At 37.3% G+C, this 18,828-nt stretch overlaps 1 protein-coding gene across 1 annotated transcript in view; it reads left to right on the top strand.

Moving 5' to 3' along the window:
* Positions 1-13,361, top strand: part of LOC150079061 (uncharacterized) — a 64,132-nt gene extending 50,771 nt beyond the window's left edge. Inside the window, exon 4 of the mRNA XM_090382769.1 lies at positions 13,230-13,361. Coding sequence (XP_090238895.1) covers positions 13,230-13,304 — 75 coding nt within the window. The 3' untranslated portion in view covers positions 13,305-13,361. The remainder of the gene's footprint in view (positions 1-13,229) is intronic.
* Positions 13,362-18,828: the final 5,467 nt, after the last annotated feature.

The raw sequence follows: 18,828 nt of genomic DNA, 5'->3' as shown, positions 1-18,828 counted from the left end.
ACTTCCCTGACCCTAATACCTTAGGGTCAGGGAAGACCTTTGAATTTCCCCAAACTATCAGCCTCTACCACCCCATGTAGGCAATTTATTCCAGTAATTTATAACTAGCTGGCTAAAATAAAACTTCCTGCAGTCCAATCTAAACATTTCCCCCGTAACTTGAATTTATGTCCCCTAGTTCTAGCATCATTTATAATCATGAAAATTTCTTCCTCATTAAATTTTACTGATTCCTCTCAGAGCCTTAAACACCTCAATCAAATCTCCTCTTAAGGTGTTTAGTTTACAAACTCTGCAACCCATATATTCGAAGTCTTTCTTCATAAGGATGCTCTTTTGCCGATCTCACCAGGCGAGTTACCCGTCTTTGTACCCTTTCAAGAAGCTTGATGTCTTTCTTTAGGTGCGGTCTCCATACTTGAACACAGTATTCCAAGTGTGGTCTAACAAAAGCCTTATATAATGGGATTATCACGTCCCTATCTCTACTTGCAAAAGTTCGATAGATCATGGATAGGACACCATGGGCCTTCCTTGCAACCTGTTTACAATGCTCAGAGAATTTCATGTCTGACCGTATCGTAACACCCAAGTCCATTAACATTCCAAGTGAATAAGTTATTTTGGGATTATTGTTTCCCAGGTGTAATGCTTTACACTTTGTTTGATTAAAGCATAGCTGCCATTTTTCTGACCATTCCTGAAGTCTGTCTAGGTCTCCTGAAGAAGCTCAGCTTCACAGTGATCATTAACTACTCGACCAATTTTAACATCATCTGAAAATTTAGATATCACGCCCTCTATCCCTTCATCGATGTCGTTTATGAAAATTAAAAACAACAACAGTTGTCCTAATACTGATCCTTGGGCTTGCATAATTAGCCTCAATGGTTCAATGCACTCGCTTGCCGCCTCCCTTAAGATTATAGGATATATTCCATCAACTCCAGGAGCCTCACTGGCCTGTAGGCTCGAAAGATTTTTCATTAAATAATCTTGCGAAATTTCAATATCGTTAATTACATATTTTTCAAATTTGCTCCCACAATTTCCCATTGCCACAAAAGGTTTTTCATTTGTAAATATCGATGCAAAATAACTGAGTTCATCTGCAACGGCAGCTGGTGTATTTAATACTATCCCCTTTCCCTTACGTAAAGGTCCGATCTGGTTTGTCCTGCTCTTCTTTGGAATTTATTTATGTGAATAATTCCTTATCTCCTCCCCTCTTTGCTTTGTTTGCTAGTGATGCCTTGGACCACATAACAACCGCCAACATCATTAGGTTATTAGAGAGAGAGATAGATAATCTTTTAATAAAAGATTATTAGAACATCTTCAATTATAAGCAGTTACAAGATTGGACAGTGTTGCAATGTCCCTTCACGGCAAATACCGATTCGTCGAGCTCACTCGAAGCTCTATCAGTGAGGAAAAACAATAATCATTCAACCCTGTTCCGGATTCAGAAAATGATATGCTCTCTCTATGAAGTTCGATTTGACATCCGTTTGTGCTGGATCCTCAGCGACACCGGAATTATCAGAAATGATTTGACTGATAATGAAACCAAATCAGCAGTCCCGACGAATACTCTTGACCTGTCAGACTCTATACAGACTACAAGCCAATCATCCGTAATAAGATTTATTCGCAGTGGCAAAGGCAGGTAACAAATTAACTCTATCAGATTAAGCCTGTAATCAAACCGTGGCAGTCTAGTCTCCGCAGGGATCGTAAAGAGGGAGTTGTTCTTGCTCGGCTTCGCATAGGATACAGTCATCTGACCCGTAATTTTCTGCTGAGGGATGACACTCCTTTGGGCGAGTAATGGGACACAATCTATTAACCATGTTTTACCAGAATGTTCAAATTTTAAAAGTGCACATTTATCGCCTTTAAACTTATAGACTAAGCCTTATATATATGTATGAGAGAGAGCGAGAGAGCGCACGCACGCCTGACGCGCGAGCTTAGATTTTATCTGGACTCTTGCGCAGGTGCTTTCTTATCGGAAACGGCATACCTTGTCGGTTGCTGTGATTAAGGTATACAAAGAATGGTGTCGAACGGTTCAGACAACCTAACTCTGACGTGGCGCCTCCGTAGCCAGGTGGGCAGGAGCAGCAGTACGTAGTAGACTCTTCTTGATTAGATCGGGGTTCGAGCCCGTGCCCACCAAATATGGAGGATGCGGAAAGGTCAGGGAATGACCACCGCATATCCCCGGAGCAATATGGCCTTAGTTGCTAATGCTCCTAAAATAAAAACAAAAACACCCTCTGACGTAATTGTAAAGGTTTAAGCAAGGTGGATATTCGTGGTGAGCGAAGGGTGCAGCGCATTGTACGGGCTCAGTGTCAGGTCACTGTGCGACAGTTGACATCACAGTACAATATGGGGAATTCAAGAACAATATCCAAAATGACGATGCGTCACACACTCAGGAGTATGGCGGGTTTCACAGCATACGACCCAAGAGATAGCCTCTCCTCACTGCTGATCATCGTCTTCGGTGAATGCTGTGGTATCAACTTCACGTTGGTTGTTGGACATTGGAGGACTGGAAATTTGTATGTTAGTCGGATGTGTCAAAATTCTTCTTGCGTCTGCGCAGGTATCACAGCGGTATCGTCGCCATCCTCCCCATACCGGGTGGAAAATGCCTAGGTTCGAATCCTGTCGATGATGGGAGGAACTTTTATTGGCTTTTTTCACTCCATGGCTGAGTTAGTCTCAGGCGTAGATAGCAAGGTTTTCACCATGGAAAAAATGGCTTCTCTTCCAGCAAAGTAGGTAAATCGACCAGAAAACACATACGATATACAGACAATACATACTGGTAACTGAGAGTAACTTTCCGGGTGACCCTAATATAACAGTTTTTTTTTTTTTTTTTTTTAGTTTTTTTTGCAACATGCCGATGGATGCCTTCATTTGTCGTGCAAGCAACACGAGTCGATTGACCCATCGTACGTCGTATCCACTATCAAGCAGATGGCGGTGGTTACCTAATATGGGGTATGTTCTTCTGGCACGAACTTGGTCTCTTGTTGCGTATTGTCCGACGTTTACCTGGTGAGGTCTAAAAGCAGCTCTTAGGAGACCATCATTCTTTTCGACAGAAACTGGATGTTCAACACTGCTGAAAGCTTTGCAGGCAGCAATGACATCTGGTGGAGTCGGTGCTTAGGCGAATAGTGGCTGTTATCCGTGCGAACAGTGGCCCAACACGGTATTAGGTAGGTAGTCATAATTCAGTGATCACCCAGTTTATATATACATCCCCACCACACACAGTAATGCGCGCTCGCGCAAGGATATTTTTTTTTTTTTTTTTTTTTTTTTTTTGTCCTGTCGTAGCCCAACAGAACGCCATTCGGGAAATTGTTACTTATACTTTTTTTTAATATGAAAATATCCCAAAACTTTCGCATTTGTTGCCATTATTAAAATAAAATTCAAATCCTGTTTTGGCCTGGATTCCCTGGTGATGATTATATACGTCACGTTAATATAACAATACTCTCAGCTCAACAGAATTTGTCCAAATATTTGCAGACTATCTTGAATCAAAATCTCTTCTGCCTTTAGACACCCATAACTATCCACGCTTAGCTGATCTTAACGACCTCATAGTAAATATAAATAATCGATCTGGGGTCTGCCATTAATAATTTTAATCATAATTATGCCAGGGTTCTAAACAAAATCCCACAAATCTTTTTGAAACGTTTCTGCGTTGCCAATAAATAAATAAAATGGGCTGTGAACTCCTAGCCAATAATTATTGTATAGTAGCACTCATTAATAGTATAGCAAAAATTCTAGATACAATTGTCCATTGTAAACTTTCTGTATACTTCAATCCAAAATTGACTCAAGATCAACACGGTTCTCTCCTGTACAGTCCGCGGTCACCAACTTAGAAGCCATCTGGAAGTTTACCTGTATGGAAGTAGATAGTAGTAACTAGGTTGATGTGATTTGTACGGATCCGTCTAGAGATTTCGACACATTTCATTTTAATCTCTTAAAGCTCAAACACTCCGAAGACATTGCATTGATGGTCTGCTCTTGGATTGGTTATATTGTTAATGTCATAGATATCTCATATCAGGCAATTTGTAACGAGCGTACATCGTGCAAATTAATCCTTTCCTACAGGAGTATCCCAGGGATCATGGTTAGCTCCTCTTCTTTTCAATATCAACGATCTCTAGGTTGGTTGTTGTAGTAGGGGCGGCAACCGTTTTTTTAAGTGAAAAGCCATTTTTGCTCTAATTAAAAAAAAAAAAAAAGAGAATCCGATAAGCCGCACCTCAGCTCGAGCATCGGGGTTGAAAAAATGGAATAGTGGGAAGGTACTTTATTAAAAAAAATATGTATTACATAATTTGTAATATATATATATATATATATATATTTTTTTTTTTTTTTTTTCAAATATTATTTATTAATGCTGAAAAAACGTAACAAAAATCCAATTAGGTATGAATTAATGTGACTTTTGTTGCAGAACTTCTTGAGCTAGTCTCTCATCATCAGGCGAGTATGCCGTAATTTGCATCTTTAAATATGCTGAGAGACTTGCATTTTTCAGACGTTTTCTTGATTTATTTTTAATATAGTTAATGTTCGAAAATATTTTCCAGCAGAAATAAGTCGAACCAAAAACCGAGAGAAGTCCAAACGCGAATATTTTCAAATTTATATACGTGTCGAGTAAGCTACTCCACACATCGAACACAATTTGGTCGTGTCTTTTTCAAGTCATCTATCGCCGTCCATTTCGCTCTATCGCTCTTCAGCATTCGATCCGATTATGGGTAGATGAATTCTTACAGCTATGTGTACGTTTGGGAAACTAGTAATCAGTTTATCTTTTATTTGTGCCTTTATTAATTCTGCCACAGACGTTTTGTCCTTGTATAGTGGCGAAAACAATAGGAATTCATCAACGAAGTCTACATCTAAGTCGGACGAGTAGGTGTTGACGAATGCTGTGGTTTTGGATCGAATTTCTTCTTTTGACATAGATTTATCTATAAGAAAACTGAAGGTAGCATGCAATGCAACGTACTGTATGCAGCACGTCGTTTTGTCATTTCTGTGACTAGTACGTCTACAATACGATAAAAAACTTAATTCAAAATGTATCTTTTACGGCCTTCGAAGGAAGGAAAAAAAGTGTTGCAGAAGCCACTTACGCATCTATTATAAAGCAACCTCCATACCCTCCAGTATATGCTCCAGTCACCAGTTAGTCTCAGAAAACATCTAAGGATGTCAATCGAACTGCAAATTCACTGAGATGTCATTTCCTCTAGGCGGCGGACAGATCTCATCGGAAGACAGCTGAATCTATCTGCTTCTAATCACAGACAGACGTCGATATCCTCCCCCTGTTGTGGGAACAGTCACCAACTCTATATTCAGAGCAATCCCCAGAACTAAAAGTTCGACCAAGGGTATTTTTGTCTCGAGACTCGAACCCCAACTCTGCGAATAGAGAAGTAGAGCAGCACATCAGAACGCAACTGCAGATAGAAGCAAAGGTAATAAAAATGATTTCTAAACACGAGTCGTACAGCTCAGCAAATAGACTTTGATGAATTACTGAAGGACCACTGTTGGCCTGTGGGAACCATCATTTGGCCTTTCTATGGACGACCCCCTCTTCCTGATTCTAGGTTACCAGCTAGTGACTTAGCTATCGAAACAAGTGAGCATGAATGACAATCCGTGCGTTGTTCAGATATTCAAGAATCTTTACAGGAAATAACGTCTATAAATGATTCATCTTTCTCTTCAGCCTATCAGAATTTGAATGACACTTAACTCTTGTGAAAACATCTCTCTACCCTGTCATTTGCCAACAATTAAGCCAAACAACTTACTTACGGCGCCTCCGTAGCCAGGTGGGAAGGAGCAACAGTGCGTAGCACACGCTTTTTTATTAGACCGGGGTTCGAGCCCGTCACCACCAAATGCGGAGGATGCGGAAAGGTCAGGGAATGACTACCGCATATCCCCGGAGCAATATGGCCTTAGTTGCTAATGCTCCTAAAAACCAAATAACAACAACAAACAAACCAAACAACTTACGCCTCACTTCAGCATCAAAAGATGCAATTACTATATTCTATATGAATCTCTTTTTCTAATCTCTTTTTCAAAGTTGCAGAGGTGATTCAAAAGGTGGTGGAGTTGCTATTTATGTTCATAGTCATCTGCGATGCTCTGCCTTTCGTATCTCAAATCTGTCTGATTAAGCTTGTGAACTCACTTTTATCCGCATTGCCTCTTTGGTGATCGGGTGTTTATACCGACCTCACCCAGCTTCAGTTAACAGCTTCCCTGTAACTCTTGACAATACTCTATCTCATTTCACAAGCAAATCCCTAAGCCTTCTACTTCTACTTGGTGACTTTAATATTAATATTCTTCAAAGCTCTTCCTCTCAGATGCAAGACCTCCTAGATGTCATTGCTTCAAATGGTTTCTCTGTCCTTACTGATGGAGATATCCCAAATAGAATGGAAGAGTCCCACAATTCCTTCTTGACTTCGCAATTGGGGAATTCCTTTCACTTATGCAATACTTGATACAATTATTTCGGATCATCGTCCCATCTTAATAGTAATTGAAAATTAAATAAATGAAGCAGAGATCATGCACACTTTAAAATCTGTCACCCCAGACTCTTTCAATCAGCTTTGTCACAACCTGCAGCAGTCAACGTGGGATGGAGTGCTTTACTACAAGTGATCCTGAAATTGCAACGAACTGCTTTTTTAAGCATATCCTAAATAGCTATGAAAAATACATGTCATATATCAGGAGCCCGGGGAATAAAAAGGTCACCAGGACATGAGGGAAAATATGTCCGTGCATCTCAAACAAGATGTGTAATATATTAAAGAAAAGAGACAACCTTGCAAGAATTGCTAAAGCAACAGGAATCGAGGCAGAAAAAATTAAATACACAACGCACAAAAACAAAGTTACTGAGTGCATTCGGTCAGAGAAAAGAAAATACTATAGTTCTCAACTTACAGGTATCATAACAAGCAAGAAAAAATGGGCAGTTTTGAACAAACTATTACCAGGAAGGAAACTGAAATCACGGAGCTACGTTGGAGATGTAGTTGAAAACGAGGTACTCATTTCAGATGACGAGCTAAAAGCTACTGCCGTCTGTAACCACTTTATGTCAAATGTGAATAACCTATTTCAAGACGAACTTGACTTCAGAGACAATTAAATGAGAGAATCTACCAAGTACTCAATCAGAAACTTTTTTTCTCGCTCCTCTCTCCGATCAAGAGATTTTAGATGCAGGGAATCAACTGAAAGAAAAGGGAGCCCCTGGCTTTGATGAAATATCTCCTTCTCTGCTGAAAAAGGTCCATAGGGCAATTCTTACGCCACTGAAGTATATATTCAATCTCTCCTTTCAATCTGGTAAATTCCCTTCTCAATTCAAAAAAGCAATAATCATCCCTGTTCCAAAGGGAAACCGTTGTAACTCTAGCAACAACATTCACCCAATAGCTCTACTCTCAGTTTTTGCAAAATAATTCGAAAAAAAATTTTTCTTAGCAGACTCGTCGGTTTTCTTGAAGTAAATCAGTTCATCCATCAACAACAGTGTGCTCATCGCTCTAAAAGATCCACTGATCTTGCAGTTGTTGACTTCTGCTCAAGGATCATTGATAGTCTTGAAAAGCTATGCTATAGCACTGTTCTTGACTTATCTAAAGCATTTGATTGTATAAACCATAATATTTAAAAAACTCAATCTTGGCTTGAGAGGGAAAATTAACCTTCTCCTTGAAAAGTACCTTTTGTCGTAAGAACAAATCAATCATACTCTGACATCTGTTATTTCTTCAGTACCTCAAGGCTCACTTCTTTGACCTATCCTATTTGTTCTTTACATCGATGAATTTCTCTCTCTCTTCTTCCATATTCTGCTTAGTAGCGTATGCCGATGATATTTCCATCCTAATCACAGATAAACACCCTAATCAGCTTCAACTCAAAATCTCTGCCTCGCTCTCTGTGATGCATAGTTGGCTTCAAAAGAATCAGCTTATACTGAATCCAGAAAAATCAAAATATATGGTGTTTAGAACGAAAAAAAAAAAACACTAAATACAGATTTAGACGTAACATGCAAAGAAAAACAACTTAAAAGGGGGAATGAAACCATGTTTCTCGGAATCTGGCTAGATGATAAGCTAAGTTGGGCAAAACAAATGATAACCGTACGAAAGAAAACTTCGTCACTAGCGGGAATACTCGCCAGGGCCTCTACCTGGGTGTCTCTTTCCCTTCTTAGACTAGTATTCCTTTCTTTAATTCAGCCGCACGTCACCTATGGAATCATCTCATGGGGCACCACCAGCCAAGAAAATCTTGCGAGATTCAACTCTATTCTCAATCGATGCGTTCGTTCAAATTTGGGCGTTTCCCTGAAACGCATCGGTTAGTTCGAGATACAAGGCAGTGAGACTCCTAAGCATCTACCAGCTACTGCAGAAAGCCGATGCTTTGAAGACACCAGACTCTCTCCCTCTCTTCAGATCCTTTTTCATAACCACAGAAGAAGAAGAAACATCGTACAATCTAATACATGAAGCCAACCTGAAAATTCTGCTTTTCAGAAAAGTTAAAGGTCAGAAAAGTATAAAATACAGGGGTGATAAAAACCTGGAACAAACTTCCTGCAAAAATCAAAAATGTTACTTCACTAAATCAATTCAAGAATCTACTAATTGAACACATCACCAGGGATGTCTGATTCAAATTACCTTCCACTCAACTCCTGGATTTTAAAAACACCAACATGGAAATAATGTACAAATGTTAAAGGAAGCAGTTGGCAAATAGTTTGTAAATTTCTGTGCAGACATCTCATCATTTTTCTTTTCTCTCCTCATTTAATTGTAAAAATGTTCCCTATTATATATTATAAGTAGTAATGCTTTTCGAAGTCTTCTGTAAACAAGTGTACAAAAAACTCCAATTTATGTACCTGTACAATTTCGGAACTGTATATTTTTAAATTGTATATTTGTATATTCATCGTTTTTTTTTAAGGGAACACCCCCTAAAAAGCCATTGGCTTATGTGTTCTCCCTCCTTTTTGCTGTTATCTCCCAAAACGTGTAACATAAAATAGGGATAAATAAATTATTATCTTTTGAACTCAATTCTTTTGGTTCCAATTCCTCTGGTGTTTCATCAAACGGTTTCTTCCTTTTCTACTTTCGGTCTTCATATTGTCTGTAATCAGAATTTGGAACGAATTCTTTTGCCATTTTTTTTTTTTTTTTTTCAAAATCATCAAATTTGTCTTCGTCTCGAACATCAATCAAATAATCCAGAAGAGCATCATATAAGTTCCCAATTACGCATAACTCGATTCCAGGTTCTTGAATTGCTTTAGTCGCTCTGTCTATTTTTTTTTTTTTTTTTTATAGGCGCCTCCGTAGCCAGGTGGGAAGGAGCAGCAGTGCGTAGCACACGCTTCTTGATTAGACCGGGGTTCGAGCCCGTCACCACCAAATGCGGAGGATGCGGAAAGGTCAGGGAATGACCACCGCATATTCCAGAGCAATATGGCCTTAGTTGCTAATGCTCCTATAAAGAAAAAAAGTCTGTTTTTATACCTTTCCAAATGACAGTGATTAATGCTGTTTCTAACTTGTTCAGTTTATTTATCAAATCTTTTGCTTCATGAACCATTGTCGGTATGTTTGTTCTTCGCATTCTGAGATATTAACGAGTGCTGCACGAATTTTACTGCATTTTTTTTTCCAGTGATCTCGCAGCATCGTAGCGTGACGATCATCTTGTCTGATAGATTTTTGATCTAGATTGTATTCTCCATCGTACTCGATTTAGACCATCTTTTTGGTGAGGCTGCAAATAATGTGTAGAGCAACTGTAAAATGCCGAAAAAATTAACAGCAGCCGAATGGCTTTCTGTGGATGTGGTGTCTCTACTAAATTAAGACTGTGTTAACCACATGGAACTTATACTGCTAGTTCGTTGACTCCAGAATACATCCCACTCATATTAGCAGCGTTGTCATGTGACTGAGATCTGCAATTTCCTACATCAATTCCATGTTTATCTAGACCAGATGCTGCAGTGTCAAAAAGATATTTTGCATCATGCTTTTCAATAGGAACAAACATCAAAAAACGCTTATGTAAAAAACACTTTGATAAATAACAAATAATGACCGACAACTGATCTGTATGACTTATCTTCATTTTACTCAAAGCATTTTCTTCTTTCTTTTTTCATAACCAGATTCGTGTTTTCGCATATATCCGTCAAACACAGTTAATACTCTAGGATCAGAATATGAAAAATTGAATACAGCTCACCAGTCTTCTTTTAAAATTCACACTATTTTCTTAAAATGTCGCACCACAAACATATTTCCCCATTTATTACGGCTCTCTTTACATACAGGGTGATTCACTACCAGTGCGACAAACTTGCAGGAGGTGTAGGGGGCACAAAGACGAATCGGAATCACATAGCATTGCAGGGTCAGAAATGCCTTCATCATGTGGTATAGGACGTTGAACGGGAGGTCGCGTGAACAGCGATTCCGCTGGAAGTCAGCATTTGCGAACCGTTTCTGTTGAAGAAACCAAGTAGCAAAAGTCCTCCGGAGTGGATAATACGCAGGCTCCAATGATTGGACGCGTTGCAGATGGTATGAACTCATTTGGTTTCTTGACAGTATCCTCCATACAGTGGATTGGGAAATATCCAATCGTTGGCCTATCGCTCGAGTACTCATACTCGGATTGCCTTCTGCAAGACGTAGGACATTCTCCTCATTGCCTGACATCCTCGTCGTTCGCTCTCGATTCATGGTACCTCTCGTGAAACAACTAGTCTCACGTAACCTTCTGTGCACACGTGCGAAAATCGTATGATGAGGAGCACGCCTGTGCGGGAAACGTTCCTGGTACAAGCGCATAGCGGCGCGCCCCTTACAGTCCGCAGCTCCATACGCGAGGTGCATGTCGGCCAGTTCAACGTTCGAATACTCGTCCATCCTACTGCCTGGGGAACCGGTTCGCAAATGCTGACTTCCAGCGGGATCGCTGTTCACGCGACCTCCCGTTCAACGTCTTCTACCGCATGACGAAGGCATTTCGGACCCTGCAATGCTATGTGATTCCGATTCATTTTTGTGCCCCCTACACCTCCTGCAAGTTTGTCGCACTGGTAGTGAATCACCCTGTATAACTCACATGTATTTGTGAGTACAACTGTTTTGAACAGGAGAATGCACATTTAACTCTCTCCGAAAAAAGAAGTCAGTTTAACAAGATAAGCATGAGACAACAATCATAGACGTTTATGCATGTTCATAAGTGCATACACTGCTGCGCTGATCAACCACTCACACTTGAATTACATCAAAAGATGTATTTCGCAGTCAGTGTGATTAATGCAGTATAATTCATTATAAGAAATATTTTACTCCTCTTTTCCCACTTTTTTGAATAAAAGTGCCTAGGGTCTAAAATCATTAAAATCTTGCCCTACTCATGCGGCTAGCTAGTCGTAGGTTTGCTGACCCCTGTTGTAGGGTTTTAGGAGCATCAGCAACTCAGGCCATATTACGCCATATAAAATATGACTAAAATTACTTGTCTTTTGTGGTCGATTTGCTGTTTGCTAGCAGAAAAATCAGAGTTTTCGAGAAAATAAAAACCATGCTACCCTCGCATGAGGCCGATTAACTTAGCCACTTTTTGAAAGAGATAAAAAAAAAAAAATCCTCGCGTCAATAACTGGATTCGAACTTTTCTACGCGAAGTGGAGAGGACAGCGATTATATCAACTGTATTATCCACAAGTGCAATATGTCTAGACCAGAAGGTGTCTGCGCAGGTGTAGCACAGTGGTATCATCACGGTTCCCCCCACACTGGGTGAAAAATGCCCGGGTTCGAATCCCGTCGATGACGCGATGGACTTTTTTCACTGCGTGGCTGAGTTAGTCGGTGTCAGGCGTAGAGAGCAAAGTTTTTTTTTTTTTTTTTCCCCCTTCTCTTCCAGCAAAACAGGCAAATCGACCAGAGAACACGCAATTTACAGACATAATACATATAAGAGTATATGTGAGAAATTACGGGTGGCCCTAATATAATAATTTGAATAAACCAGCAGGTGTAAAAGTTATATGCTGATGATATCAAACTTTATAAATCTGACTGTTTTAAATTTCAGATCATCCTTGATTATTTTTTTTTATCACTGGACAAGAATCCAACAATCTACAAAATATTATAAACAAGTGCAAAGTTGTATCATACAAAGATCCTCGTAAGAAAACCATATGCAGTAGTTAGTATTGAGCACCAAGAGTTATTCATCTCCAGTGAATTTCATGATCTAGATGTTACATTCTCGAACAATTACTGTTTCACATCTCACATAGACTACATTTCCAAACAGGCATAAAGGATACTAGGTTTTATTAAACGCCATTTTTCCTCTTTTAAAAATTCTCATTTAACCAAAATTTTATTTACTAGTGTTTTCCTCTATTGGAAGTTGCATGTCCTCTTTGGTCCAAAGACAGTGTCCCTAAATTAGAAAAAAATTCAGATTAAATACTTAATTAAAAAACGATATTCTAGGTCAGTATCACAGAGCTAATTATGAGAAATCTTTAGTAAAGCATCATTTAAACAGCTTCCATAAAAGAAGAATGCAAGTCGAGTTGAAATTAATATATAAAATCATTAATGGTAAATGTATGAATAATTCACTATTGCAATACATTTATTTTTATACTCCTGTTTTTAATTACAGAAATATTTATTTATTTTTAAGTATCGTATTGACTGTGGAAGACATAGCCCAATTCTGTGTTTTGAATAAGTTAAATGCAAACAGCTTTGATCTGTTATTTATTTTAGTTCAAATCCATTTCCAGTTTTTAGACTTCTTAATCTTAACTTCAATTCTTTATAGTAACAAAATACTCTAATATTCACTGTAGCATGTGTTGTGATCATAAAACTATGTATTATTTAATCAATTGCTGTTTTTTGAATTTCAATTTTTATCATTGAGTCTATAATTCTTGAAATATGTATTTTGTAAAGTTACTGCGTGTATATTGATATTATGCATTTATATTTGTCATTTTTTGCACTTTTTTCTTCCCATATCAGGTATTAGGTATCGTGAATGCTGTTCTATATTTATTAAGTGCCGTTTTCTCCTTCCGTTCATACAGAATTGGCTAGCGATGAAGATTCTTCACTTTTGGAATACTATATGACTTCTTTTGCGTACTTATTGTATTTTAAATATAAAAAATATTACATTATAATGCATACGTGTATAATTTCCTGTTTAAAAGTACATCTTTATACCTTTTGAAATACATGTGTTTTATAAATGTTTTGTAAAAATAATTGTCTTTGATCTCAAAGTCGAGCAAGTGCAATCCGTGAATTTCTGTAATATTTTGAAATTAAATAATAAAATTTTGTTACAATATTTAATTCTGTAAAAATCATAAATACATTGTTTCTTAACCAGCTTCACTGACTGACTGTATAACTGCTGTAGAAATCATATTTTAGGTTATTACTTCCTAGAATATTCCGTTATTGTTTTGTTCATCATTCATTCAATACTAAATATCTTAAATAAATTCCTCAAATGGTTTTTGATAGGTAAGCCTTTTTATATTGTTTTTGAATTGACAGTACCATCATGACCTGCAAATTTATGTTTTCCCACAAATTATCTCTAAATTATTAATCTTTTTACAAAAGATTAATTTCAATATTCTTGGCATAAATGCTCCGTTCTTAGGGCACATGTGAACTGCCTTAAAAGAATATAAATTTTCGTAAAAATTTCAGACCGAAATGTTTATGATAACGCAAGCAGTATAAAATTATATTGCTTGCGTTATATATAATAATTATATAATAAATTTTGCCAAAAACAGATGATCAATACTAATCTTTGTTTTTACGTGCTTTTAGGGACGAAATGACGAAATCAAAGTTTCAAAGATCAAAGTTTTATTTTGAAAGTTCCCTGCAGAGTTAAGAAAAAAAGTACAGATGATTTAATAACAAGTGTTCAGCTTTTCTAAAAGTTTGTGGTTTAGAGAAATAGTTAGTTTCCAGTTATGAAACAAATAATCAAGGCCCATGCACTGAGCAGTTTTTGGAGCGGCATAAAATTTATGGCTATGGATAAAAAGGGTTTGGATAAGGGGAAGAAGACAGTGTAGTTATCAATGGCGCTGCTCTTTGTGGACTAATGTGGAGTTCCCCAAGTTTCAGTGCTGGGCCCATTATTGTTTCAGTATTTATTAATGATGCTGTTGAAGGTATATTTGCAGATGATACAAAGGTTGCGAAGTGGTTAACTACAGTAATCAGGGTGAGCTACTGCAACAAATCTAGGAAAATTCGGTGGACAGGCTGAGAAATGTCAGTTGAAGTTTAACATACCCCAGGGGCTCACATCTGGTGATATGGGCTTGGCACACTCAGGGTCCTGAGCTGGATATATCATCATCTATTTTTCTTGGTGATTCTCTCTCTCTCTCACACACGCCCACGGTGACTCAGATATTTTATTATTTTTTATTTTTTGGCTGGTGCAGAAAAAGCCTCAGGCTTCCTTGCACCATATGGCTAATTATAATAATAATTGACAACTGCAAAGTAATCCGAGAGTAAAGTGCTAACTGTTTGGTATTTTACTTAGAGTAGTGAACAATGAAAAAGATGGGGGGATAATTGTGCAGCTAGATATGAAATTCTCAGAGCAGTGCAGATTTACAATTAAGCGAACAGCTCATGCAGTTTTTGTAAATGAAAATTAGAAACTTTTCGTGCAGGAATAAGGTGGTGATTATCCATTTGCACAATGCCATGGTTAGGCCGCATCTTGTCTGCATCTTTCCTAAAATGAGGCCTCCATACAGCTCTGGAGGCTTTAGGAAGGATGTAGATTTGCTGGAACAGGTGGAGAGAAAGGATACAAGACGGTGCTCTTACCTAGAAAGGCAAATTGCAGTTTCAAGAGACTAGGGGCCTCAAATCTCAGGTCTCAAAAAAAAAAATAAAATTGTTTTATCTTTAATTTTTACACTCATCATTATTACCGTTACTGAATAAAACTATAATTTAATATGAGAAGTTAGTAAACTCTTATGCAAATATCCCTACATATTATATGAAAGAGCTATGCGAACTAAGTGAATCTGAAGTAGAATACGTATTATCATTAATGCTTAGTTGTGCCATTTTTTCATTTAAACATTAGTTAAAATATGTATGAAAGAATTACGCAACCAAAATGATTAAAACCGCAACACCAAATCTAGAGTGCGTGCTATAGTAAAAACGTGCGCGTAGAATGCACACTGTAGTGGTACCGAAAATATTTAGAGGGGGGGCACAAAATTGAATTGCGCCTGGGGCCTCTAAAGTGCTAAATCCGCCACTGGCCATACCTTTAAGCATATGGGGAAGTATAGTGCAAAGTATTTTGTGAAATGATAATCGAACCATCTAACAATATCACATATTAATGTATACAGTAACCGTTATGTTTTGGGAAATGTTAAGATCTTTCTAAGTAAAACGTCTCTATGAATTCTATGACGCGTAACTAACTTCATTCTCACCATAACCACATCTTATTGCCTCGCTTTTGTGCAGGAAATGTTTCTTGTGTCAATAAACTTCTTAAATATTTTATGTGTTTTTTACATATTTCTTTTTTACACAAAAACCCATTGTTGTTAGTTGCCATTCCCTACGATGTGACAATTTTTCTACGGATATGCGCCGTACCATAACTTCAGTGCTGTTCGAATATGGTTCATGGACATTGATATAAAAAGTTGGAATGGCCGGCACAGAGTTCCACTTATAGGAACTGGAATGCCAGAGAGGAGTAGAAGCGTATCTCACATCGGTAGCTCAAACGGTCACTGTTTTGATTAATAAATGGAGGACTATACGCACTCTGCCGTCTATCGTTCGTTGGGATAAATGCATTTCGGAGAGCAAATATGTGTCATGGTACTCTGAACGGAACCAAACGACACAATATTGAAGCGAGTGGCAGTGACGCCAGTGTGAAACCTCGGCAAAGACGTGGCTAGATACTTTATTGGAGGATAATATATATCTATTTTTATGCTCACGTAAAAGCTTTGTACCGTTTGTTATTAAAATATAAAGCTCTGTCAGCATGCCGTGTTAAAAATGCTTGTAATTATATCTGTTATACAATAAAGATCTAATTTAAATATTTGTATTTTCTAAACTGTTCAAGCAAGCTTTCTTAACTATTTAAGATTAACATATTCTTTATAATATTTTGTTCTATGGAATATGTTCCCGATAAAACAAGAGGCAATTAGTCCAGGAATGGAACTGCATTGTAATATTTAAAAAAAAAAGTTAAATAAATAGCTTTTACAACCTTTTGTACCTTTTTACCCCAACGAAAACAGCCAACTCATAACTGGATGCTGTTTGTTTTTCATAGATATCGTCATGGTTTGTATATACCGAGTAACCAGGAGTAATGTTACCTAGGAAAGAATTTTACATTATTGAAAAGAATCAAATAATAATAAAAAGGCTAATTCATATATTAATAATAAAACAAATTAACGAATGTGGTAATACTCGTTAAATTGTTTTAAGTTATTACTCGTAAAATTGTACGTTACTCATTAAATGATTCAAAATTCATGCAACCCACCCGAATTATAAGTGTTAATTTATCATTGACAGCTCGATCTAATTTGATTGTAACTGTTACAGCATTAGTCATCTCTTGAATAGCATTGTTTAATTTTTTTTTTTTTTTTTTTTTAAACCAGCAAATGTTTATAATTGAACATTCATGATCTTCAGATATTTTTTTCTTTCGCACTAACAATTTTTCGCATATTGAAAGTATTAAAATTCAATATTGAATTAAAAATTTCAATGATAACGCAGCGTCAACATCAACAATATCAAGTCTTGTCGCGAATAATGAAAGAAATCTCTACTTATTTAAGGAGGACATTATGTTTATAATAAACATAATGGCCTCTATAATTAGGTAGTATGAATCAGAGTTGTAATGCTCAATACGTTCTACGTTGATATTAATATTTGTAAAATAAGAGGAGTTTACCTCAATATAGTACGTAGAACACTTCCGTATGATACTCTCCAGAAATTAAAACGAAAAAATCGAAAAACTTGCATTAGAGAAACAAATGATTAAAAATCAATTCAACGCAATTAAAATCAATTTAACACAAATCAATTAAACACAATTAAAAATCAATTTAACGCAATTAAAAAGAATCTAACGAAAATATTCAAAACGATTTTCCTTCCTGAAACTGGCAACGCTTTCGATCATAGGAATGAAAATTAGTGATTATTTGTCTTCGCGCATGCGCGTAGAGGTCCACGCATCGGAGATCAAATATGGCCGACGAACATTAAGAGAATTCTCGTGTAATTTAATTTCTACGGTTTCTGCAATTACTAGTCGCGTATAATTACGTTAGACATTAAGTATTTTGGCCTCGTTAAATAAAAAAGTGTTTTTCGTTAATGGCATGAAAGGCTTATTCTGACGCTGCCGAACGAGAAGCACGATCTGAGGCTTCATGTTGATTTATAAGAATATTCAGAGAAATTGCGTTGAACCTTGGTAAGACGAGTCGCAATCACCGCAAGAAATGTTGTATACCAGGTTATTAATTCGTATACCAGGTTGTATACCAGGTTGCGAACGCTGAAAGAACCGAGCGATTGTTCAGTATAGTGTGTAATTTCCGTATTGGCTTGGCCACAATTTTAAATTCGGTATCTTTAAAGAATCTGTTAAGCTGTTTTACCATAGTATTTTTTATCCTATCCTTAGCCTGTACCCTAATTCGGTTTATTGTAACAAGGGCCTGTTTAATAACCTGCTAGTTAATATTTGTATTTCTGAGCTTAAAGCAGATTCCGTCGTTGAATATTTATAGGCATTTAGAAATTGATTAAAGATAATCGATCTTTTGTAGGTGAACGGGTGATAGCTATTATAAAAAGGCCGCCGTAGCCTAGTGGTCAGGCGCGCGAGTGCATAAGTACACGTGCCTTGAGTGAACGGGGTTCAAGTCCGTGACTGCTGAATACAGTGCTGTTTCTTGTATTCTGTCTATCTTGTGAACTCCTCTGACCGTTTGGTCGTCCCGGAGTATAAACAGAAAATTTATTTATTATTTAATGTAGAAGCATACCAAATGTTTGTAGGTTTTCGATAGATGCTAAATTGGATTTTATTCGAGTCCCAAGTAAGGGTGAAATTCAGAAAGTTTAATGACTATGTATCCGTATTCTTCATTTCCAATGTAAATTTGAGTCTAGAATGAATATTATTAAACGAATGTAAAATGTCTTGGATATACTGCTATCAGTAATAACTAGAACATCATCTAAATACCTCCTATAGTATGTGATACGGAAACCTCCCACATACCTCCCATAGTATGTGAGTCGAAAAGGTGTCAAATGTATATGCTCAATCGTTGAGAGATAGATCTCTGACATTAAGCCGCTTAGGCTCAAACCCATTGGCAATCTAAAATTTTGTTTGTACACCTTGTCTCGAAAAGTGATATAGTTGGCCTCAACTAACAGTTTAATTAAGTGAAAAATTTCTATAATACGTAGCTTCGTATAATTAATCGGTATCGAGTTAATTACAGTATTGAGCATTACAGCTCTG

Source organism: Mastigoproctus giganteus, chromosome 10 (assembly GCF_048544385.1).
Source record: "Mastigoproctus giganteus isolate SK-2022 chromosome 10, ASM4854438v1, whole genome shotgun sequence".
Taxonomy (NCBI): domain Eukaryota; kingdom Metazoa; phylum Arthropoda; class Arachnida; order Uropygi; family Thelyphonidae; genus Mastigoproctus; species Mastigoproctus giganteus.
Note: the sequence above shows the minus strand (reverse complement) of the source record. Positions and strands in the feature narration are given on the sequence as shown.